This window comes from Hippocampus zosterae, chromosome 14, assembly GCF_025434085.1.
Source record: "Hippocampus zosterae strain Florida chromosome 14, ASM2543408v3, whole genome shotgun sequence".
NCBI lineage: Eukaryota > Metazoa > Chordata > Actinopteri > Syngnathiformes > Syngnathidae > Hippocampus > Hippocampus zosterae.
The window spans coordinates 1,747,584-1,771,173 of record NC_067464.1 but is presented as its reverse complement, the minus strand read 5'-3'; the positions used below and the strand labels follow the sequence as shown (position 1 = coordinate 1,771,173).

The following is a 23,590-nucleotide window of genomic DNA, read 5'->3' as shown; positions in this document are numbered from 1 at the left end:
CTCCTCCGCGTGCAGGACTTGTGTAATTTTTGTGTGGCTAATGCCTGTATTTACGAGCGGGCTAATTGCAGGGAGCGCTGGCGCACAGTTTTAACTGCCGGACTTTGAACGTCTGGTCTGCCGCCGGGCTGTCTTTTCTGTCTGTTACTGCTTAACTTTGTTCTCTCCAGGGTCGCTTGTTGGTGTGCTTTGTTTTATCACCCCAATTTGGTAGTAATGTTGTTTCACTTAGCAACTTAGCAACAATTGGGAGACATGTCTGTCATGCGTAAACCCACCAAAAAAGTCACAAGAGACACCGTCTGAAAAGACATATTTGCCATATTTACGAGTTCGATAAGGCTTCTTTTAACTCCTTTATTACCCTCTCTCTTGAAAAATAAAAGTACTTGGAAATTGATGTGTCGAATTCAAGACAGCTGGATAGCTAAATAGCTATCCAGTTATCCAGCTATCTTGATTTCTTGCCTTATTTTGCGATCTAGTTAGCTATCCATCTTGCTAGCTAGCTAGCTATCCTGTCGAGATATGCCAACCATATCCAGTTTTATCCAGCTATCTTGATTTCTTGCCTTATTTTGCTAGCTAGCTAGCTATCCTGTCGAGATATGCCAACCATATCCAGTTATCCAGCTATCTTGATTTCTTGCCTTATTTTGCTAGCTAGCTAGCTATCCTGTAGAGATATGCCAACCATATCCAGTTATCCAGCTATCTTGATTTCTTGCCTTATTTTGCTAGCTAGCTAGCTATCCTGTCGAGATATGCCAACCATATCCAGTTATCCAGCTATCTTGATTTCTTGCCTTATTTTGCTAGCTAGCTAGCTATCCTGTCGAGATATGCCAACCATATCCAGTTATCGAGCTATCTTGATTTCTTGCCTTATTTTGCGATCTAGTTAGCTATCCATCTTGCTAGCTAGCTAGCTATCCTGTCGAGATATGCCAACCATATGCAGTTATCCAGCTATCTTGATTTCTTGCCTTATTTTGTTAGCTAGCTAGCTATCCTGTCGAGATATGCCAACCATATCCAGTTATCCAGCTATCTTGATTTCTTGCCTTATTTTGCTAGCTAGCTAGCTATCCTGTCGAGATATGCCAACCATATCCAGTTATCCAGCTATCTTGATTTCTTGCCTTATTTTGCGATCTAGTTAGCTATCCATCTTGCTAGCTAGCTAGCTATCCTGTCGAGATATGCCAACCATATCCAGTTTTATCCAGCTATCTTGATTTCTTGCCTTATTTTGCTAGCTAGCTAGCTAGCTATCCTGTCGAGATATGCCAACCATATCCAGTTTTATCCAGCTATCTTGATTTCTTGCCTTATTTTGCGATCTAGTTAGCTATCCATCTTGCTAGCTAGCTAGCTATCCTGTCGAGATATGCCAACCATATCCAGTTTTATCCAGCTATCTTGATTTCTTGCCTTATTTTGCTAGCTAGCTAGCTAGCTATCCTGTCGAGATATGCCAACCATATCCAGTTTTATCCAGCTATCTTGATTTCTTGCCTTATTTTGCTAGCTAGCTAGCTATCCTGTCGAGATATGCCAACCATATGCAGTTATCCAGCTATCTTGATTTCTTGCCTTATTTTGCGATCTAGTTAGCTATCCATCTTGCTAGCTAGCTAGCTATCCTGTCGAGATATGCCAACCATATCCAGTTTTATCCAGCTATCTTGATTTCTTGCCTTATTTTGCTAGCTAGCTAGCTATCCTGTTGAGATATGCCAACCAAATTTCATGCTGCTTTCGTGAACCTATTCCCGGGGGGCTGGATTTTGCGAAAAGTCCTCATCCTTGTGTATGTCAGGATTTGGTTTGGGACCAACAGGTGGCACTGTAGGGCTCTCGCTGCAGTTGCACACCTGTTGGTCATGATGTAATTATTAGTTGTATCAAAGGACTCCTGTGCGAACACTCAGTGTCGGGTCTTGGTATGCTACGGTCATGTTTGTTTCGGTCATGTTTTGGTTCTTGAGAGTTTTTAGTTTCTGGCATGGTTTTTGTTTTCATGACTTTTTGGATTTAGTTTTCTGTGTTTTAATCAATACACTTTTTCAAATCCACCCTGCTCCTCCCTCCTGCCTGCTTTTTGGGGTCCACCACCACCTTGCTACGTGACAGGGTCCCGAAAGGCCTTAAACTTTCTCAACAAGCTTCCTCCACAAAAGGTGTAGCTAGCGCACCAGCAGTTTCCTGGGTTCAGCATTTTGTCCATTCATCTTCACACATTCTTGCCTCCTTTCTCTGTGACTGCGAGAGCTGAAGAACCCCCCCGCGCACCCCCACCCTGCATGCACTCCCCTCGTATGGGACTGTCATGCAGAAAGACACCATTGTGCCAGACCGGACTAGCATCCAGTTTCAGCCCTGCCTTGTAATTAAGAAGGGATTGCATGACGGAGGGAGGAAGGAGGTTTGGGGTTAGGAGGCAGAGCTGACCCGCTTTGGACGGCCGGCCTGGGAGCGAATGAACCCGACTCCCCCCACCTCCCCGCCCCCACCGAAGGCACATCCTCCCCGCTGAGGTTTTGTGTGTGGGCATGCGGGGGAATGGAAATAAAGTTTCAAGCTTTACTCGCTCCAGCTGTTTTGTTCCTTTGCGCTCCTCTCCGGCGTGTCACGGGGAGGAAGTGTTTTCATTTCATCCGCCGCACTTTTTTGCGCACTGAATCAACCAGGACGGAAGCGAAATGACTCTTGTCTTGTAAATGAAAACAGATGCCGCGCTCGCTCAAGGAAACGGCATGGAGTGGCGCGCACCTCCACCCGAGGAGCTAAATGCAAAAAAACGGCACCTTGCGCAATAGAAATCGGAAGACAGACCGACCTTCAACTTTCCACAGCCCCCCCCCCCCCCCCCAAAAAAAAGTCAACTGCATACTCGATCCCCAACGTCATGTTCGTGTCATATACCGTAACAAATGCAGTGACTCCTCTCGCCAGTTAGCACCACCTTGCACAATTGAAATAAGCGCAACTCTGGCGCACTCTCATTTACAGTCCGAGAGGAAATCGCGGGGCCATGGCCGACGTGCTGGAGGGCGGCGCCGCCGCGGGACGCGTGGGAGCCTCCGGCGTGGATTGGCAGAAGCGCTGCGTGGCTCTGGAGATGCAGCTGCTGAGGTTCCGACTCCAAGCGGGGAAAATCCGGGAGCTGCTAGCCGAGAAGGTATGAAGGGGACCGAAAGGCGTCGTGGGTGATCCCGGATGCGGAATTTGTGCGGGTCAAATGAGTGTCGAGTGTTCAATTTCACACTCGGTCCCGGAATTGTAGAATTCTGGTGATGGTATTGTTCACGAAAACAAACAAACAAATTAACTAAAAGCTGAAATATTGAATTTGTCGACAACCTTTAAAAAAAAAAGTAACTGAAGCGAGATTTTACAAAACAAGCTAAAATGTCCTCTTTGTCTCCATGAGACAATCCAGTCCCCGGAACGGTGGAAACGTTTTGGTGGCTCAACTTGAAGCCTTCTTTTTTTTTTCTTTTTTCCGTGACTAGACAAGATAAAACCGTGCACAGACCACAGTAGCACTGTGAATAAGTGTTTGCGCACGAGGCAACGATTAAATCGCCTGAGTCAGTGTTTGGGCAAAAACTGTGGCGTCCAGTCAGTGTGTCTCACCGGAGTTTGGTTGCACGCTTTTAATTTTTAACATAAGTCACCGTGGTGCTTCCCATCCGGAGTCAAGCTTGTTTCCTTTGCCCAGATTGTGACTACTCCCGATTTGATCCCGCTTGTCCAAAAAGCGAGATTAAAAAAAAAAAATGTCCTTAGACAATTATTGTCCATAGTGGATCATCAGCATCACAAGTACAAGACTTGCGATATCGCCATTGTATCGTTAAAATAAAGCGTGGTATAGCTTCGTAAAAATTATTTAGTAGCTTACAGGACACTTTCTCAATAATGATAGCATGCTACGGTAATCCCGCTTCAGTTCAATATCGTAATCGTATCACCGAATTTGGTCGACTGTAGTATCGTAGAGAAAACGTAGCGTTGTGTCGTAGGCTATTTTAATAGCGACTATCTATATATATATTGCGCGTCGTCCCGCACGCGGTCTGTCCTTCCGTCTGTCCCTTTTCAAAACGTACCTACTTCACCGCGCCGCTGCGCGCCGCCACTGCGCCGCTCAGGCAGTGGCTCACTACGATCGCGCGGGCATCTTAGCGCAAAAATGTTGTCTACCCACAAGCATTGCAATGAAATTGTTAGTTATTTAGTAGAGCTAAACATCTCTTTATTTTCGCGATAAGCAATGAAGATGAACAAAAAGTTGAACCAAGCAACAACACTTTTGTGGGCCGAAGGCCCACCTTACCAGCCTTCCGCAGGAACTAGCTGATGAGCCGCCCGGAGGGCGGCGAACCAGCTAGTTATGCTATAATATGGAAGACTGTAGTAGCATATAGCTTGGGAAATACACGCTAACCAAGTGCTATGTAGCATGGCATTTGCGTATACACCCAAGTACACGAGCTTTATTGAACGTTCGACATGAACGATGGCCACCGCCGTTTTTGTGTGACGTCGAGTTTCCGAAGGGGCGTTTCAATGATCGGAAATGTCACGTTTGGGACTTGCGAGTTTTTCTTAAACGCACTGTGACGCCCGTTTTCTTTCTTTTTCACTTCCTCTGGATGTCATCAAAGGTAACGTTATGGGCAAAGCAAATAGGGGCAACATTAACACTCGATGCGGCGACCGGGATTTGTGTGCGTGGGCGCGCGTGAGATGGTCTGTTGAGCGACGACCGTTCCGTCATGTTATTGCTTTGTGTGTGTGTGTGTGTGTGTGTGTGAGGGCTGCTTTTCATGGTCTCCATCTAGTTTCTATTGCCAAGTTAGGAGTGTTTTACACATTGACCCACTTTGGTGTGGAAAAAAAAAAAAAGAAAAAGGCGGTGTTAGGAACGTGAGTGAAAAAAAAAAAAGCAAAGTGACACGGCGTTTATCTCCCCGAGTGAGGAAGGCAGAAAGGCCATGTGAGGAGTTGGTTGAGGATGCATTTGATGGAGGAACAGAAAATAAGTGCATGACATTCACACGCACTCGAGCTAATTGGACTTTATACACGTATGCGACGGTGTGTGACAATGGAATGTTGTCATGTTTGTAAAAAGACTAAACTTGACTGACTGTCCCCTTGGACAATTACAAAAGTCATATGGTGTTCCACAGGGCTCAATTCTGGGGCCTCTGCTGTTCTCACTGTATCTGCTCCCTTTGGGTTCAATCTTAAGGAAACACGGTATTTCCTTCCACTGCTATGTGGATGACTTTCAGATGTATGTCCCGATGTCTGGAGGAAATTGTGACCTGGATGGCACCGAATTTCTTGAATTTCAATGAAAAGTCAGCCAGTCCTCCACAAAGCGTCTCCAGTTGGTCCAAAATGCCGCTGCTCATTTCTCGACCGGTACTCGTAACAGGGGGCACATCATTCCTACTCTGGCCTCCCTTTGCATTTTAGAGTTCTTTTTCAGATTGTTTTCAAATCTTGAAACGGCCTCGCGCCACCTTACCTCTCTGTGCTGCTGCGCCCCTTCGCACTTGCCCGATGCCTCGGGTCTGCGGACCGGACAGGAATCGACAGCTGAGCTGAGGCTCAGAGGGGATCACAGATGATATACTTTATTATTCTATACAGCCCATATGATATTTCTTTCTTTCTTCTTTCTTGTGTGATCTGGCATGCTAGATGGATCGCAAAGTATGATACAGTTTGTGCGTCTGTGCTGACATCAGTCCGACGCTTGATGCCGCACACGCATTTAGGCCCACTCAGCAAGTGACAGCGCAACTGCTGCATTCAAATGGACAAGTGGGCAAACAGAGTCAAATGTTCCAAGCTTGGGACTTGAATTCTCGTCATCCACACTGGCGCACGTCTTTGCCCACGCTGCATGACTCAAGGTCCAACAAGGTTGAAGAAGGCTCTGGGGGTGACCACCCACGGCGCCCTCGAGTGCTTTTCGCTCTGCTTTGCCAAAGCCTCTGACTCGCCGGCGAGGCTTTTGACCCGGTCGCAGACGCTCAGCGGCAACCTCGGCCCACTCACGCCGACCGGGGGCTACGTTCAAGTGAGGGCTGAGCCACTGAAGGACAAAAGTCAAGCCAACATGGCACCTCCGCTCACTACTCGCCGCGAAACAAAATCTGCGCTCGTCATGTTTTTGTGGAAGATTTTGCAAATCAATTATGATTTACCTTTTAACCTTCCCCAAAAAACATTTCCCCACCACGCTTGAGTTTGCATTCTCCTTTGATCAGCAGCTATTGCGTAGCGGAACATGTCTGGCGGTCCACAAAATGCGATTACTTACCGTTGAGGACTTTTTCACGTCTGTCGGCCATGTTGAACTTTCCCACACGCTTCCGAGGGAAGAGAGAAAGAGGGCGGTGGTGGGGGGGTCATGCTAGAGTTCTACCCCTGACGCGTGAAACCATGGTAACCCCCCCGGGCGCCTTTGTGTCTTTGACTCAGATGCAGGAGTTGGAGCAGCGGGTGATCGAGGCCGACCGGCGTGCCGAGAACGCGGAGAAACAGGTGAAAGAGGCCAGCTTTTGTCCTGCTTTTCATTCCTCGGCTTCAACTCTTTCCAACTTTTTTTCAGATCCACACCATGGAGGAAAAACTCAAGTCGGCAAACGTACAAAACAGAGGGTCCGAAAGCTTATTGAACAGGAAGTATCAAGACCTGAGCGCCCGGGTCCAAGAAAAAGATGCCACCATCAAGAGATTAGAGATACAACTCGAAAAACAGGTGTGACGGAAGTGGAACTTTCCCACGCGATTCGCCGTTCTCATCCAGCTTGGCCTCTGCAAAATAGTTTGCAAAAAAATATCACATTCTTCACACTGATGTCTAAGAACCGTCAATCCCCGCACCTCAAGATTTTGAGAAGCCCTGCCGTAGCAAAACGGTTTGGTTTGGTCCATACGTAATGTCATTTTTTTTTCCCCTCGTCCAGATCGTAGTCAGAGCCCAGGAGGCTAAAATCATTGAGGAGAAGGCGGCCAAGATTAAAGACTGGGTGACGATAAAGCTCCGAGAGGTATGTGTGAGCGGTGGCGTCCCGTTGTGGACAATTCAGGTGCTCAATTGGCGTTAGATTTAAAAATGTCGCTGACCACTGTCTGCAAAAGGTTTTGGTTACCACCTCTGCAAATTTGGCAGCGCGCTGCAGATACAAAAGGAAGTTTGAAATGATGGAATTGGAAGTGTTACAGATTGAACCGTGTTGCATTTTTGGACATTTGGCAGAATCAATGCTGGTTGCGTTATTACGCGAGCAGTCGAGTTTGTGCCAATTTTTTGCATGCGTAAGCATTTCGTGAATCAAGACCCAAGGGCCCAATTTGTGCGCAACGCCTCGTCTAGTCAGCAGCGTCCGTCTAACTCTGCGTATGAATGAAAATAGAGCCCATCGTATATTATCTCTAGCTGGAGCAAGAGAACCAGCAACTTCAAGAGGCCAACGGGAAGCAGACGCTGCAGATCAGGTTACTGCAGGACAAGCTACAAGGTCGGCAAAGATCTCATCCTTCACCTGGTTCTGCATACAAAGCTGACGAGTGTCGTGTCGTCCCTCAGCTCTTTTAGAGAAACCGGTCCCGTATCCCGCTGGGTCACCCGGAAGCTCCCCCAGGACAGACGTCCACCCGGGACGGAGCAGTCCCTTGTTTCCTCATAGCGGTCCCGGTACGTCACCCTCATCAGATGACAGCAGGAGCCCGGCGGTCGCCCGCCTAGCCGCCAAGAACTTGCCAACGGGTGACTGCTCATCTGTGTCTATCACTGCCCTGTGATTGACTGACGGTTATAATTTGAGTTTTATGGGATGGACTTGGCTCTTCCACTTACCAAGTCGACAGGAGCTCAGGAAGTGTGATGTTGTGGGAGGAGGGGCACCTGGTCGTTTCACGAATTTGTTGATGGCTCAGGGATGTGCGGTTGCGATCGGTAGTTCTGCAATAACAAAAGGAGAGTGGGCGTCTCAGGGTCCCGTTGCCAAATGAGTGGTGGGGCAATGTCCTCTCTTTTCTAGGCTTGGGGTGCGGTCACCTATCGCACCCTCCCCGAGTTATTGAACCGATCTCTTCTTGCTCTCAGATTTGAAAAGATCTCCAGAACTCACCCGTAAAGGGATTTGCAAAGGCAGCATTCCAAACCCCAATCCTCACTCACAAGACCAAAGCAGGAACAACCCCGGACCAGAACCCGTCAGCTGCTCCGAGGGTAAAGACAACTCAGACGAACTGAACAGCAAGTTCCGCTCCCAGTGCCTTCACTCGTCCTCGTCATCTTCATCTTCTTCCTCAGCGTACGAGATGGACCAAGGACCCCCCAGCTCCTCAAAGTCTTCCCTCCGGCACGTGACCCAAAGTGCATCTGTGCCATGCTCGCCCTCTACGAACAACCCCTTTGCCAATCCCGCCCAGGCAGCGGGTCCCCAGTCAGTCGCCAGCCTGACTTTGCCCAAGATCCGGACTCCGCTCACACCTCGGGACAGCATCCAGCTGGTGAAGAAGCACTTCAGCCAGCCCCAGCACAGCCTGGACCGACTCCACCAGCTAGTCAGCATCGACATCATGCCGTCCACTTGCTCCACCCTTACCGCCAGCACGTCGCCCTTCTCCCATCCCGTCGAGGAAACGGACATTGACGACAAGCTCCCAGATAGCATGGACGGCGTAGTGGAAGGGTCTGGATCAGAGGAGCCCACGCAGCGGGACGGGCTCCCTCTTGTGGGTCGCTCAGAAGAATTGGAGAGATTGGAGCCTGATGTTCTGAAACCACCGACGCCTCCCTTACATCGCTTCCCTTCATGGGTAGGCGAGCTTAATGCGAACTCATTTGGATTTTGCATCTTGGGGTGGACGTGATAACGGAACCGATTAACTCCCCATAGGAGAGTCGAATCTACGCCGTGGCCAAGGCTGGAATGAGAGTATCTGAGTCGTCTCCTGGAGCCAGGTGCCCCGGTCGAGGTGAGTCCTTACCCCCAAACACTAACCACTCACTTGCATTCCCTATGCCACTTAAGAAAACTTTGTAAAACCACTTGCAACAACATCCTCCTAACCTCTGCAACCGCATCACCCCAAGTCTCGAAGATTTTTGTCATATGGTGTTCCACAGGGCTCAATTCTGGGGCCTCTGCTGTTCTCACTGTATCTGCTCCCATTGGGTTCCATCTTAAGGAAACATGGTATTTCCTTCCACTGCTATGTGGATGACTGTCAGATCTATGTCCCACTGAGCAAAAAGACGCTTTCTCAACCAAACCAAACATATGGCAGCCACACTCCTCAAAGTGAGTTTATTCACCTCACCCAACAGCGGCAATTGATGATCACTTGCTGTGAGTCGCGGTGTGATCCCTGGGTGGCCGATCATTCAGCAGCCACTCCAGCGCTGCAGGGTGGTCGCTTGGGATACATCGTCAGGGCCTTTAAAGTCACTTCCTGCGGCCCGAGGCCAGGCGCACCTTTGCAGGTGTGGGCTCATCTTGGGCTGCAGACACTCCCTCCCCTTAAAGAAAGAGGCTCTTTAGCGGAAAGGCGGTGGGATAGCTGCTTTTTAATCACGGGCAATGAAAGGAACGAGGCCCGGTTGTAATTATGCTTTCCATCGCCACGTCGATCCTTGTGTTGAGCTGGATGCTTGGCAGCACTGCTAAGAGCTGCTGAGGATGATGCGGGTGCCACTCGGCGTGTTTTTTTTGTTTGTTTGTTTGTTAGTTTTTTTCCTCAACTTCAGCTTCAAAACACTAGGGCTTCAATCGTCTGAATGGGTGATGTCACGTCACAGGAACAATATCGCACCTCCACAGGATCGTCTGTCTCAGAGGCGCAGGTGGTGCCAGCTGCCCGGATTAAAAGTTATTTTTTCTTCCAGACACACCAGAGTAGAGTAACCCTCTGAAAGGTGTTTACGGTGTTGCTTTATGGACAGTAAGCCATATGATCAGCTGCTTTGTGTCCCATTTAAGACAAAGATACTTGGGCGCTGCTGTGGCTTTTAGTCACAGTGTCTGTGACATAAAATTTGCATTTGAAATGAAAGTAAGTAGTTACTAGTTCGATTATAAAACATATAAAGTACAAATACCAAGTTGATATAAAATACAAATATTTGATGAGATTCAAATAAATATATGCGTTTAACATGAATCAAATATGAATGAAAATTCAATTTTAATAAATATTTTGAATGAAAGAAAAAATATGATAATAAATTAAAATTAACAACATGAAGTGAAAATAAACATATTCAAATAATAAATATTTTAAAATAAATTAAATACAGTAGCAAAACTTGCATTTAGAATACATGCGTGTATATAATAACATATACATATAATATATGTTATATGTTATAACATAATAATATAACATATACCCAGTGTGGGACGAATAAAGGGTATCTTATCTTATCTTATAACAAATAATAACATATATGTCATATAAATGAAATGAAAATAAAATGTCAACATTTTGCATTTCGATCCCCATTTGCGTTGGCTCAAAGAAGTGAGAAATGGCATCTTCCTGAACCGCTAAAACGCACCTTTCTATTCAGGAATGTTAATTTTTAAAAATTGATCTATTTTATTATTTTAATTAGAATTTTTCTTTCATTGTACATTTGAAACCTGACGTCTAAGAACAACAAGGATATTTTAGCATTTAAAACATCCACTCGGGTCGGCTGTACGAACTAACCAGCGTCGATTTGCCTTTAGGGTCCATCTTGCCCCCGTGCCCAGCGGCCAGTCCATTTGCGCAGCTGATTTACAAGAACATCAGCGTTCCGGTGTACACCACACTTAAAGGGGTGAGTCAGCCATTGTTGTTTTGAACCTTTCCTGAGGCAAAGCACACATTTTATGTTTGAGTTTTCTGTTTTGATGTCACAAGCAGCAAAGTACAAACAGAAAGGATCTCAACGCGTCAAACCACAATTCTACCATGTACACAAACATCAACCGTGTTTCATAAACTACTGTATTCAATCGTTAGATTATTCAACCCAAGCAGACTACCTTCAGATGATGCTCATTAAAAGTATTTGCTAGCATAATAGCCTAAATAACACGCTAGCATGAGGGATTACAGACAACAATAACAACATATTTCCACCAGATGGGACCAAAGTAAGACCTTTATGGCATTAGCTAGATCATGAAAATAGTCAGTCGAGAAGTTTTTCAGCTAACAACGAAGGACAGGTTCTGCACCTTGACCTTTCTGTAGGCGTAAAAAACAGGATCGAAGAGGATTTCACGTTCAATACTCTTCAGAGATCCGTCCTGTTTTCACTGTTCTTCCAGCTGTACAGCGTCAAACGTATAATATAATAGTGCGCCTCCATCTAGTGGACTATAGTGGAATTACACATGAAATAAACGGGAGGTAGAATTTTTTTTTAAACTATTTTAGAATGAATTGAATAACATGGTCACATGTCCATGTGCTTAGAAAGCCACTCAGATCAGCGCGGTGCCCCTGCGGGATAACGACGATTCGAGTTCCGAGGATGACAGCGGCTCCCTCGCCAGCTTGCGGACCTCCACGCTGAGTCCAGACAAGCGTGGCGGCGTCCCTGGGAGTCCACGTGCCGTCAAGAGAGGTATGAGAAAAATCACTTCATCACGCTGAAGGATGCATTTCATCGGACGTTCCTTCCAGGTGTGTCCATGTCGTCCATCAGCTCAGAGAGTGACTATGCCATCCCACCCGACGCCTGCTCCCTGGACAGTGACTACTCGGAACCAGAACACAAAGTCCAGAGGACCTCGTCTTACTCCTGTGAAAGCAACGGGCCTGTGAGTATTCATGGGGGGGGGGGGGGGGAACATAACTACAAATATTACTCATGTAGGATGCTGCTACGTAGTAAGTCCTCCTCGTCAGTAGTTGGCACTATACTATGACAGTTGGACACACTGACAAATCATCATCTGTGCCGAAAAGAAACATCTTTGTTCATATATATATTTTTTTTGTCATTGTGTAAAATGAATTATTTTATCAGAATTCAGAATATCAAATCAGAATGATGACGTGGTGTTGTTGTGTCCAGGAGACGCTGGAGAAGTGCGGCTACCTTCTGAAAATGAGCAGTCAGGTGAAGGCATGGAAACGTCGCTGGTTTATCCTGAGGAATGGAGAGATCCTCTACTATAAATCTCCTGTGAGTCGGCCCCGTCTGCGTACCAGGCACAGCGTAAAAAAAAAATAAAAACGCCAAAACTTTCTTCCATATGTCTGTGCATGTGTGATGTTTCCAGAGCGACGTCATCAGGAAACCTCAAGGTCAGATTGAGCTCAACTCGTCCTGCCACATCGTACGTGGAGAAGGAGCACAAACCTTTCAAGTACGTTTTCCACCTTCTGGCTCACTTTGGTTCGGAATGCTTTTTGTCGTAAGCTGCTCTTGTTTGTTGCCCTTTTCTAATAAAGCACAAGTATTTTGTTTGTCATATTGAGTTAGAGGATTTTATTTAAAAGCACTCTGCATGTTTGGACCTGTGTGTTGTCTTTGAGACCATTAAAAAAACAAGAATTCAGTGGGGGGTTTTTTGGGGGGGGTGGTGAGACAAAACTCAACAGATTTTGTTGATTTTCATTGGACATGTATGAAAGGTAAAAAATAAATCGCCACTTTTCACACTAAAATACATAAAATAATACGTTTCCAGGGATTTTTCTCTCACTGGTCAACTGTTAAATAATCTTTTTTCCCCGGATGACCATTTTTTTGGTGCTGACATATTTCCAGTTGGTTACGGAGAAGAAGACTTTCTACCTGACGGCGGATTCACCCAACATTCTGGAAGAGTGGATCCGAGTTTTGCAAAACATCCTAAAAGTTCAGGCCAGCAGCCCAGTCAGTGTGGAGCCCACCTCCGCCAAGCCCACTGTGACAGGCTGGCTCACTAAGGTTACCGCCACTTTTTGGTGCGCATATGGAGAAAAGTGGGAGAAAAAAAAAATAAAAAACACGGACAGCAGGATTAAATTAATTAATTAATCGATAATAAATAATTAATTACTTAGTAATTACATAAATATCATGATGTTGATTTTGTTTTTCAGTAACGAAAACAATATTTTATTTATTTTTAGGATTAGAAGAAAAAAAATCTGAAATTTTCGAGACACTAAAAAGTACTCTATCAATAAAATTGAGTCGAGTATAGTGTATCTTAAAAAAGATGAAAAGATCATTATCCTCTCTGGTACTAGACATAACATTCAGCTGTAAACGTTTTTCTCAACAGCTACAGTCCTGTATCCTATATGTTTGACCTCAGTTGTAGTAATATTTATTTTTTATTTCTGCCCAGGTCAAACATGGGCATTCCAAGCTGGTGTGGTGCCGTTTGGTCGGAAAGGTCTTCTATTACTATCGTAACCAGGAAGACAAGGTAAATGATCAGCACCATTTCATAACAGTTAAGCTAGTTAGCAACAAGCACACTAACAGTCTTCAGTGGCAAGAAATGCCGAAACTAGCATGAGCAAGTCGTAACTTGTAAGGGCGGAGCTAGTTAGCTAGCATGCTAACATTCCAAACTCTGAACTATTGTATTGGGAAGCAAGAACAAATAGCTTATTTTGCACCATGAACAGGTGGCTCCCTTTGAAAAGGCTGAGCTATTTAGCAGCTTAGCACGCTAACAGTCCTCACTGTCAAGAGCAGGGGTCACCAAACTTTTTGAAACTGAGAGCCACTTTGTGGGTACTAGTGCGCTACAGTGAGACATACACTTGTGAAATGTGCACAAATTATTGACAGTTTAAAATAAAATAATCATCAATCATATTTATTTATATGAAGACACTGATCATCTTAATGAGTATAAAGAGGTATGTGCCTGTGTTAATTTTTTCACGTTTTATCCAACATAACGAGAAAATTATAATGTCCCATCGCCGTCAGTTGTTTTTAGAACGGGTCCACGGGCCACACATGTGGTCCTCCGGGGGCTACCTGGAACCCACGGGAACTATGTTGGTCACCCCTGGAAATGCTAAAGTAGCTAGGAGCTAACATTCTTAAATAGTAAAATTCTATTACAATCTACAATCAAATGACATTCTAATTCCAATCCTCAGCTGCCCTTGGGCCAGCTGCAACTGCGCTCGGCGTCCGTCCAGGAAGTGGACCGCTCGTGCGACTCAGACGAGGACTACGAGGCGGGCGTCCGCGGCGGCTTCCTGTCATCACATTGCACCCTGGTGCTAAAGCCCACCAACCAGAGCCCCTCGTACCTCCTCGTCGGCACCAAACAGGAAAAGGTCAGTTCGCCGCGACACGCTTCTATGAAATACTTCCGGATGGTTCATGGCGAATTCATTGACAGGACGCATGGTTGTACCACTTGTGCGTGGCGGCGGGAAGTGGCGGCAACCTGAAGGTGGGCACCGAGTGCGAGCAGCTCATCGGTAAACTGCTGGACGCAGACGGATATGCAGGTGACTGACACGCATTGACACCTCCAACATGGAGGTTTGAGATTTTTTTTTCCACTACAATCTCAAGTCTGTTGTGAAAAAAAGGGGAGGGGTTAGAGAAAATAATGTTCATTCATTCATTCATTCATCTTCCGAGCCGCTTGATCCTCACTAGGGTTGCGGGTGCTGGAGCCTATCCCAGCTGTCTTCGGGCAGTAGGCGGGGCACACCCTGAATCGGTCGCCAGCCAATCGCAGGGCACACAGAAACGAACAACCATTCGCACTCACATTCACACCCAGGGACAATTTGGAGTGTTCAATCAGCCTGCCACGCATGTTTTTGGAATGTGGGAGGAATCCGGAGCACCCGGAGAAAACCCACGCAGGCCCGGGGAGAACATGCAAACTCCACACAGGGAGGCCGGAGCTGGAATCGAACCCGGTACCTCAGCACTGTGAAGCCCACGTGCTAACCACTGGACTTACCGGGCCGCCCGAAAATAATGTTAAGACCAAAAAGTAGCAATTTTACAAGTTTAGGGTGAAATTTTTGAGAAAAGAGAGTTTCATTATTTTTAAGAAAATAAGCAATAATTTTGACAAAAGTCCTTCAACGGCAAACCTTTTTTTTTCCAAGAAAAAAACGTTTAAATGTTATCTGGCAATTTGATCAAGAATCTCTTTTTAATCTTAATGTCACGTTTTTTTTTTTTTTTTTTTTTAACAAAACTCATGTTTTTCTAGAGAAATTGTTTCTTCAAGAAAAAAACATTTTAATTTTGGGGGAATTTAATTTAGCTACTTTACTTAACCTCGTAACCCCTTTTCACTTCTCCACGTTAAATCTGACTTGTATATTCTAGCGTGGGGGGGGGGGGTTCCTCACTTTGTAGATCTATATTTCATTCATATGATGTGGCGGCCTCGTTTGGGCCTTTTCCCATCAAATCTTCGAGTTGAGCAGGTTGCGCTGAGCACAGTTGTTTCTTCAGGAACACAAAACCCTTTGATTGACTGCGCACTTCTCAGCCGTGGCTATAAATGGGAGAGACGTTTATTCAGCGCCAAGTTATTTTCATATCGGCGTCTAAAGCCAGCAGACGGTGTTTACAAGCGTCTCTTACTCATTGGTCGTGTCAGCTGCCGAGTGTCGACAGCCAATCTTTTTGCGTTCTTGTTGTTGTTTTTTTTGTTTCGTTTTCCCAGAATGCAGCCTGTGGCAGAGCGACGCCCTGAGCTTCTCCAAGGAAGGTCTGCGCTCGCCGCTCACCACGTTGCCCTCGGACGCCCTGCAGACGGAAGCGCTCAAGCTCTTCAAGGTGCAACTCGGCATACATCTATCGAATAAAATAAAATCAATTAGACGACGCGTGCACAAAAAAAAATACAATAATGAATGCTCATACTACAAAACGATATTTATCATTTCAATTTATTTCAACTATGTGGTGCGCAGTCATGCCAGCTGTTCATCAACGTGCTCGTGGAGTCTCCGTGCGTAGACTACCACACATCGCTGGCGCAGAACGCCCTGCAAGTATGCCTGTCACACCCGGAGCTGCACAACGAGATGTACTGCCAACTCATCAAGCAGACCAACCGCCGCACGCCGCACAACTACTCCGTCACGCAGGTTTGCGGTTTTCGACGCAAGGCGTTTGACCGCCTTCTTCCTCATCTTCTTCCTCCTCTTGCCAGACGTTCATTTATGATTATTTTATCGCAGTGCTGGCAGCTGCTGTCGTTGTGCGTGGCGCTCTTCCTTCCCCAGCAGCACTTCCTCTGGTACCTCAGGCAGCACCTGCGTCGAAATGCCGAACCCAGGTGAAATACATCAACTCTGCAAAATAGTCTTACCTGTCATAGTCATACAAAAGCACTCCATCAAATCCACCCAATGATACATTAACCGAGCGTAGGTCAAGCTCCAGGACTCCATGCTGTCTTAAATACATTCATTCATTCATTCATTCATTCATTCATTCATTCATTCATTCATTCATTCATCTTCCGAGCCGCTTGATCCTCACTAGGGTCGCGGGGGGTGCTGGAGCCTATCCCAGCTGTCTTCGGGCAGTAGGCGGGGGACACCCTGAATCGGTTGCCAGCCAATCGCAGGGCACACAGAGACAAACAACCAACCACGCTCACACCTAGGGACAATTTAGAGTGTTCAATCAGCCTGCCATGCATATTTTTTTTGGAATGTGGGAGGAAACCGGAGCACCCGGAGAAAACCCACGCAGACCCGGAGAAAACCCACAAACTCCACACTGGGAGGCCAGAGCCGGAATTGAACCCGGTACCTCTGCACTGTGAATCCAACGTGCTAACCACTGGACTACCGGGCTGCCATCTTGGGAATTATTCATTCATTCATTCATTCATCTTCCGAGCCGCTTGATCCTCACTTGGGTCGCGGGGGATGCTGGAGCCCATCCCAGCCGTCTTCGGGCAGTAGGCGGGGGACACCCTGAATCGGTTGCCAGCCAATCGCAGGGCACACAGAAACGAACAACCATCCGCGCTCACACTCACACCTAGGGACAATTTAGAGTGTCCAAACAGCCTGCCACGCATGTTTTTGGAATGTGGGAGGAAACCGGAGCACCCGGAGAAAACCCACGCAGGACCGGGGGAGAACATGCAAACTCCACACAGGGAGGCCGGAGCTGGAATCGAACCCGGTACCTCTGCACTGTGAAGCCCACGTGCTAACCACCGGACTACCGGGCCGCCCGTCTTAAATACAACCCCCCTCAAACTTTAAAAACCACCATCACCGCATACAAAGTACAATGGAAACAGTAGGGGCCCCGGAATTGAACCCTGTGGAACACCACGACAATGGGACAGAGTAGCACTTTTTGTGTCACCCTTAGTGGCTCTGTCTGCCAAATCCTTTTTTTAAAATACAAACTCTTGACATCACTAAGAAGGGAAAGGGTAAGGAGGGAAGCCATTGACTGTCCCGTTTCCCCCGGTTGCAGTAGCGACGTGGGCAAGTACGCAGTGTATTGCCAGCGCTCCCTGGAGCGAACGCTGCACAACGGCGAGCGGGAGGCCAAACCATCACGCATGGAGATCGTCTCCATCCTTCTGAGAAACCCCTACCACCATTCCTTGCCCTTCAGCATCCCCGTGCACTTTATGAACAACACTTACCAGGTAAGTCACGAAATGTATATCGGTGCGGATTCGTCCATTTGTCAACCGCAAAAGGTGAAAGACGACCCGATGCGTCTTGCTGCTCTTACTGACTGCTCTTGGCGACATTTAGAGTTCAAGGGCTCATATCACTTTGCCGGAACCGATAACTGATAAAACTGCACTACTTTACGCCTTTCCCTGTCATGGCGGTCCTTTTCCTTCACGCAGGTAGTGGGTTTTGATGGCTCCACCACTGTGGAGGAGTTCCTCAACACTCTGAACCAGAGGATAGGCATGCGGAGTCCTCAGCTGTCCGGTTTTGCTCTCTTTACTGATGACCCGTCCGGAAAAGACCTGGAGCACTGCTTGCTGCCCACTGCCAAGGTCTGCTCAACAGAACGTTGACTTCCTTGAAAAGCCAAACGGGTTGAAATGGATCTTGTAGAACATTCAGATATTATCAGAGTAACTTTCAATTTTATTTTTTATTATTTTTTTTCTTCCCAGATTTGTGACGTTATTTCCAAGTGGGAGCAGGCCCTCAAGGAGCAGCACCCGGGGAAGAATGAGGGCACGCGGATTGTACGGTTAACTTACAAGAACAGGTGGGATGGAGTCCAGTCAAGATGACAAGCAGAACTTTATTTGCAATATCATTCTGCTCAGTATGACCATCGAAAATCCCGTTCAAATAAATTTATTCATTCATTTTTTCATTGGGGGCGGCCCGGTAGTCCAGTGGTTAGCACGTCGGCTTCACAGTGCAGAGGTACCGGGTTCGATTCTGGCTCCGACCTCCCTGTGTGGAGTTTGCATGTTCTCCCCGGGCCTGCGTGGGTTTTCTCCGGGTGCTCCGGTTTCCTCCCACATTCCAAAAACATACGTGGTAGGCTGATTGGACGCTCTAAATTGTCCCTAGGTGTGAGTGTGAGTGCGAATGGTTGTTCGTCTCTGTGTGCCCTGCGATTGGCTGGCAACCGATTCAAGGTGGAGCCCCGCCTACTGCCCGAAGACAGCTGGGATGGGCTCCAGCACCCCCCCGCGACCCTAGTGAGGATCAAGCGGTTAGGAAGATGAATGAATGAATGATTTTTTCATTGGGACAGTGCGCATATTAATAACATATTTTTTGTTGACATAAAAATGGACATCCACATTATTAAGAAAAATCTAAATGAATTGTATTGTATTATTATCTTCATCACCAAATGTGAATATGGCACTGGCATGGAAACAGAAGTCCAGAACCTTCAGTTTTTTTTTTACCCTCCACCCCTGCAGGCTTTGCTTCCGCTCTCAGGTCAAGGGCGAGACGGAGCGCGAGCGCCTCCTGCTGGCCCATCAGGTGAATGACAACGTGCAGCAGGGCCACTTCCCCGTCAACAAAGAGCTGGCGCTGGAGGTGGCTGCCCTCATGGCGCAGGTATCATCGAGAGAGAGAGACACACAAACATCAAACTAACACTAAATCTAATAAAAAAATGTACTCAAATCTGCTCTAAAAATGAAATAAAACCCACAGAATTGAAAGATATACGTCAAGCAGAATGAAAAACGAAGCTAAAATCCCAAACTATTCCAACCAAGATGTCAAACGTCGAACGAGTCAAAGTGACTTTTGGCAAATGATATTTTTCAGGTGGAACACGGCGATCTGGAGCGAACGGCCGCCGCCCCTCCCTCAGCCTCCTCGCCCGCTTCGCCTCAACCCAAATCTCAGCTGTTGCTCCTGCAGGCATTGGAGCGCTTCTACCCCAAACGCTACAAACACAATTGCGGCGCCGAGCAGCTCAGGTCAGTCAGACATTTTGTGTTTGCGCCTCACTGGACACTTTATTAGGTACACCCAAAAGTGACCACCGGAGCAGAAATGAAAATCATGTTCTCATTTTGCTCATGCCAAGAAATATTTGACTCATGTGAATGCGCCAAAATATTAGAAATAACTCTCAGTATGATGCATATGAAACATTCATTCATTCATTCATCTTCCGTACCGCTTGATCCTCACGAGGGTCGCGGGGGGTGCTGGAGCCTAACCCAGCTGTCTCCGGGCAGTAGGCGGGGGACACCCTGAATCGGTTGCCAGCCAATCGCAGGGCACACAGAAACGAACAACCACTCGCACCAACACTCACACCTAGGGACAAATTAGAGTGTTCAATCAGCCTGCCACGCATGTTTTTGGAATGTGGGAGGAAACCGGAGCACCCGGAGAAAACCCACGCAGGCCCGGGGAGAACATGCAAACTCCACACAGGGAGGCCGGAGCTGGAATCGAACCCGGTACCTCTGCACTGTGAAGCCCACGTGCTAACCACTGGACTACCGGGCCGCCCGCATATGAAACAATGCACTTATTATTGCTAAATGAGAAAATATTGACACCTTTCCCGTCGCTGTTGTTTTTTTTTTTTATAAATGAGTCGTATTTGATCCGCATATTGCGACCTCCTTTTCAGGGAGCTGAGCGAGCGTTTGTCGGCCAGGTGGTCCATGCTACGCGGCTGCAGCGCGGCCGAGTGTGTGAGAATTTACTTGACGGTGGCGCGCGGGTGGCCCCTGTTTGGGGCCAAACTCTTCAGCGTCAAGGTTATGACCATTTTTTAGCCTCATTTTGATGTCGCTTTGTCAAGTCCGTCGCAAGTCAGAACTCGGTTTTGACTCGTGATGGCACATACGGTGCATTCTTTTCAAATACCATTTAGGATTTGCTGCTTTTTAACAAATATTTTACGTGTTTGCAGGCTGTGCCACCCGCGCCTCACGAGCAAGGCCCGGCCTGGTTGGCCGTTAACGAGGACGGGCTTTGCGTGTTGGACTACGCCATGGTCGCTTTGTCTCTCAGGAAAATTGTCAGCCAAACTGAGCATCTAGCGAATTAACGCCATCATTTTTTATTTATTTTATTTTTTTTAGCACACGCTGGCCTCGTACAGCTACCGGTCGGTGGTCACCTTTGGCGGCTGCTGCGACGACTTCTTGCTGGTAGCCAGCCAGCAGACAGAGTCGGGATGCGGGAAGAAGAGCGTGGAGAAGCTGCTGTTCGCCATGGCCAAACCAAAGGTAAACCGGCAGCATCATAGTGCTGCCTTAAACATTTCACTCGTTCCATGAAGGTGACGCAAGTCACCTGTGTCATCAGCATCTTTCCCTGTTGAGATGAATGCAAGTGCCAATCATCTGTGACAGCCTCCCAAATTAAAAAAAATAGAGAAAAAGAGAACTCTGCAATATTGTATGCTATAATAAAATATATATTTTATAAATATAAAAAATATTAAATATAAAAATGGACAGTGATGACATAACTGAACAAATAATGAAAACAATGATACAATGTTGTCGCATTTTCTCATTCAATTCGATTGACATTGTGCTTCCAGCCATGGCCACCGGGGGCAGTATAAGACAGACAGACAGCTCTGCAGTGAAAAATACTGTATGGATGTTTGTACAGTATGACGTCCTCTCCGCCTCCTACTCAATATGACTCCATCCTATTCATTTGAACGTCGTAACGTGTTGCCACACCATTTGTGTTCAAATATCAGTTGCCTAAAAGGATGACGTAATTATGCGTTTCTCGTAATGTTAGCATTTAGCATTAAGCTAGTGGACTGTCTTTTAAATACACAACATGCTATTTTTTAATTTGATGTGTACTTTGAGGGCGGCCCGGTAGTCCAGTGGTTAGCACGTCGGCTTCACAGTGCAGAGGTACCAGGTTCGATTCCAGCTCCGGCCTCCCTGTGCGGAGTTTGCATGTTCTCCCCGGGCCTGCGTGGGTTTTCTCCGGGTGCTCCGGTTTCCTCCCACATTCCATAAACATGCGTGGCAGGCTGATTGAACACTCTAAATTGTCCCTAGGTGTGAATGTGAGCGTGGATGGTTGTTCGTCTCTGTGTGCCCTGCGATTGGTTGGCAACCGATTCAGGGTGTACCCCGCCTACTGCCCGGAGACGGCTGGGATGGGCTCCAGCACCCCCCGCGAATGAATGAATGTGTACTTTGACAGTAAACTTTAACAACTGGCATTACACAGCTTGAATCCTCTTTTTTGCTTGTTGAGAAATTAGAAAAATTGCTCACCATTTGTCAATGTGCTGCATCGCAGAGCGCTTGTTTCTCATGGTTGCACTTATAAATCAGAGCAAAATTAATAATCGATGCAACAACAGCTCGTAACCTGAAAAACCCGCAAGTCCACAACCTGTTTGTGCTTGCCTGTTTTTACTCGTCTTCAGATCCTGGAGTTGACGCTCCTCATGGCCAGCTACATGAACCACTGGACCCCGGGCGCTCCGTCCAATACCTCCCAGGAGCCCCAAGCGCACTGGGATGCGAATGCCCGCCACTTCCCCACCATGAACTACACCACCAAGGTCCCCACGCTACTCTGACCGCCGTGGCTAAAAGTGCCTAGCTCAAGTTTCCTTTATTTGTCTTTAGCCTGCTCCCTAAAATGTGTTACTAAGGAACAATCATTCGGTAAGATACAATGAACACCTTTCCCACGTCATGGTTTTGACTTGGTTTGAAATTGTGACAGAAAAGTAGATTCTACGAGGTACTTTTTCTTATTCTTTCATCTTTATTAGTGTTTATCAGGACCATGGGACAAAATTCATTCTCCATCATTTTTTTGTACCACGAGTAGCAACAAAATGGAAGAGACACAACCTGTCCCAGAGACACAGAAAAACAATGACCAGAACGGGAGTTCACCTGTAACAACGTGCCATTCCCCCCCCCCCCCCCCATTCTTTAGATTGTGCTTTTTCCGATGATGACTTTTTTGTGGATATTAACTGACAAAAATGTTATTTGCTCCGGTACCCGTGATGACTAACAAGGTGTCTAACTCAATGCTGCCTCCAACTGGACATGTAGAATGCTACACAATTATTCTTTTTTGTTATTACAGGATTTTTTTTTTGTTTTTTATTGCGACGTGTGCATTAAAAAAGAACAGAACCACTAACAACGTATTTAGCGGCTAACATGTCTAGCATTTTGCTAATTTGACAGAAACGAACTTAACGCTGAAAAAAGAAAAAAAAATTGCTCTTTGAACCACTGTCTTGTTAGTGGACCAACGTTAATTTATTATTGTTGCCAAAACATTTTTTTTGGGGGGGTGCTTTGACTGAAAATATGTTTTCCATGCTCAAAAAGGGAAAATGTTTTGAATGTGTTTGTTCTGGATCGTGAGTTACAAATGTTTGTGTGTCCCGTGAAAATAAAGTGGTACAGTTGTGTTCATTTTTAGCTCAATAATTGACCGATGTCCTTCAAAAAAAATCTGAAATCACTTGTCTTTTTGGGGTAGTTTTATATTCTGCACTCAGATGCTCAACACACCCAAGCATGATTTCTATCCACCATTTTGGGGGAGTTAAAGGGCTAACATATTATTGTAATAAAGAACAGACATTAAAAATGTTATCTATCCATGTTTTTCTATTTAAATTCCCCATTTATGTCTTTTTCCAGCGCTTTTCTATTTTTTCTGTTGTTTCAACATGCTGGTTTTTCACCTTCAGTTTTACTGGTCTGACTTTCAACTTCATTAGCGGTGGGGGAAGGTCTGTCCTTGAACTGCTGCTCCAAGTGGGTATTTTTCTTTTTTTTTTTTTTTACTGTTTATTTCCATGTACATATCAAGTGACACGTATCTGCTCTGGCTGTGTTTGTACACGAAACAGCCCATGGGCAATTATGAATTTAGGGCTAGGGTGACCAATGCTGTTAATGACAAGGCATGGCAAGAGCCGTAATGTGCACGCTTTTTTTGCAGTAGGTCAAACTTGAAAACAAAAACATTTAAAAAATAAAAAAATATATATTATATATATACACACACACACAAGACACTTAAAAGTTGTTGACCAGTATTATTGATAGATTGTTGGGACTTTCAACTTATCCTATCAGGTCTCCAC

General features: G+C 46.3%; 1 protein-coding gene across 4 annotated transcripts; it reads left to right on the top strand.

The window, feature by feature from the left end:
* The first annotated feature begins 3,036 nt into the window (after positions 1 to 3,036).
* plekhh1 (pleckstrin homology domain containing, family H (with MyTH4 domain) member 1) lies at positions 3,037 to 22,286 on the top strand. 4 transcript variants are annotated; one of them, XM_052085507.1, is made up of 30 exons: positions 3,037 to 3,184; positions 6,511 to 6,573; positions 6,641 to 6,790; positions 6,999 to 7,082; positions 7,472 to 7,553; positions 7,622 to 7,729; positions 8,141 to 8,266; positions 8,351 to 8,859; positions 8,940 to 9,018; positions 10,776 to 10,867; positions 11,512 to 11,662; positions 11,722 to 11,858; positions 12,116 to 12,226; positions 12,324 to 12,410; positions 12,815 to 12,976; positions 13,383 to 13,463; positions 14,155 to 14,337; positions 14,403 to 14,514; positions 15,702 to 15,814; positions 15,952 to 16,128; positions 16,222 to 16,319; positions 17,486 to 17,663; positions 17,874 to 18,029; positions 18,153 to 18,250; positions 18,927 to 19,068; positions 19,285 to 19,439; positions 20,108 to 20,237; positions 20,393 to 20,476; positions 20,565 to 20,711; positions 21,893 to 22,286. In XM_052085507.1, the coding sequence occupies exons 1-30, from the start codon at positions 3,038 to 3,040 to the stop codon at positions 22,046 to 22,048; spliced, it is 4,098 nt and encodes a 1,365-aa protein (XP_051941467.1). In that variant the 5' UTR covers position 3,037; the 3' UTR covers positions 22,049 to 22,286. The 4 variants fall into 4 exon arrangements, with proteins under 4 accessions (XP_051941467.1, XP_051941466.1, XP_051941465.1 ...); XM_052085506.1 differs by having other exon boundaries at positions 7,622 to 7,801; XM_052085505.1 differs by having other exon boundaries at positions 8,141 to 8,859.
* The last annotated feature ends 1,304 nt before the right edge of the window (positions 22,287 to 23,590 follow it).

Excerpts from the sequence above, each read along its gene's own strand:
- plekhh1 (XM_052085504.1), top strand. The coding sequence starts at position 3,038 with ATGGCCGACGTGCTGGAGGGCGGCGCCGCCGCGGGACGCGTGGGAGCC. Across the intron at positions 17,664-17,873 it reads TTATGAACAACACTTACCAG|GTAGTGGGTTTTGATGGCTC; the intron begins GTAAGTCACGAA and ends TCCTTCACGCAG. Across the intron at positions 19,069-19,284 it reads TGGCTGCCCTCATGGCGCAG|GTGGAACACGGCGATCTGGA; the intron begins GTATCATCGAGA and ends GATATTTTTCAG.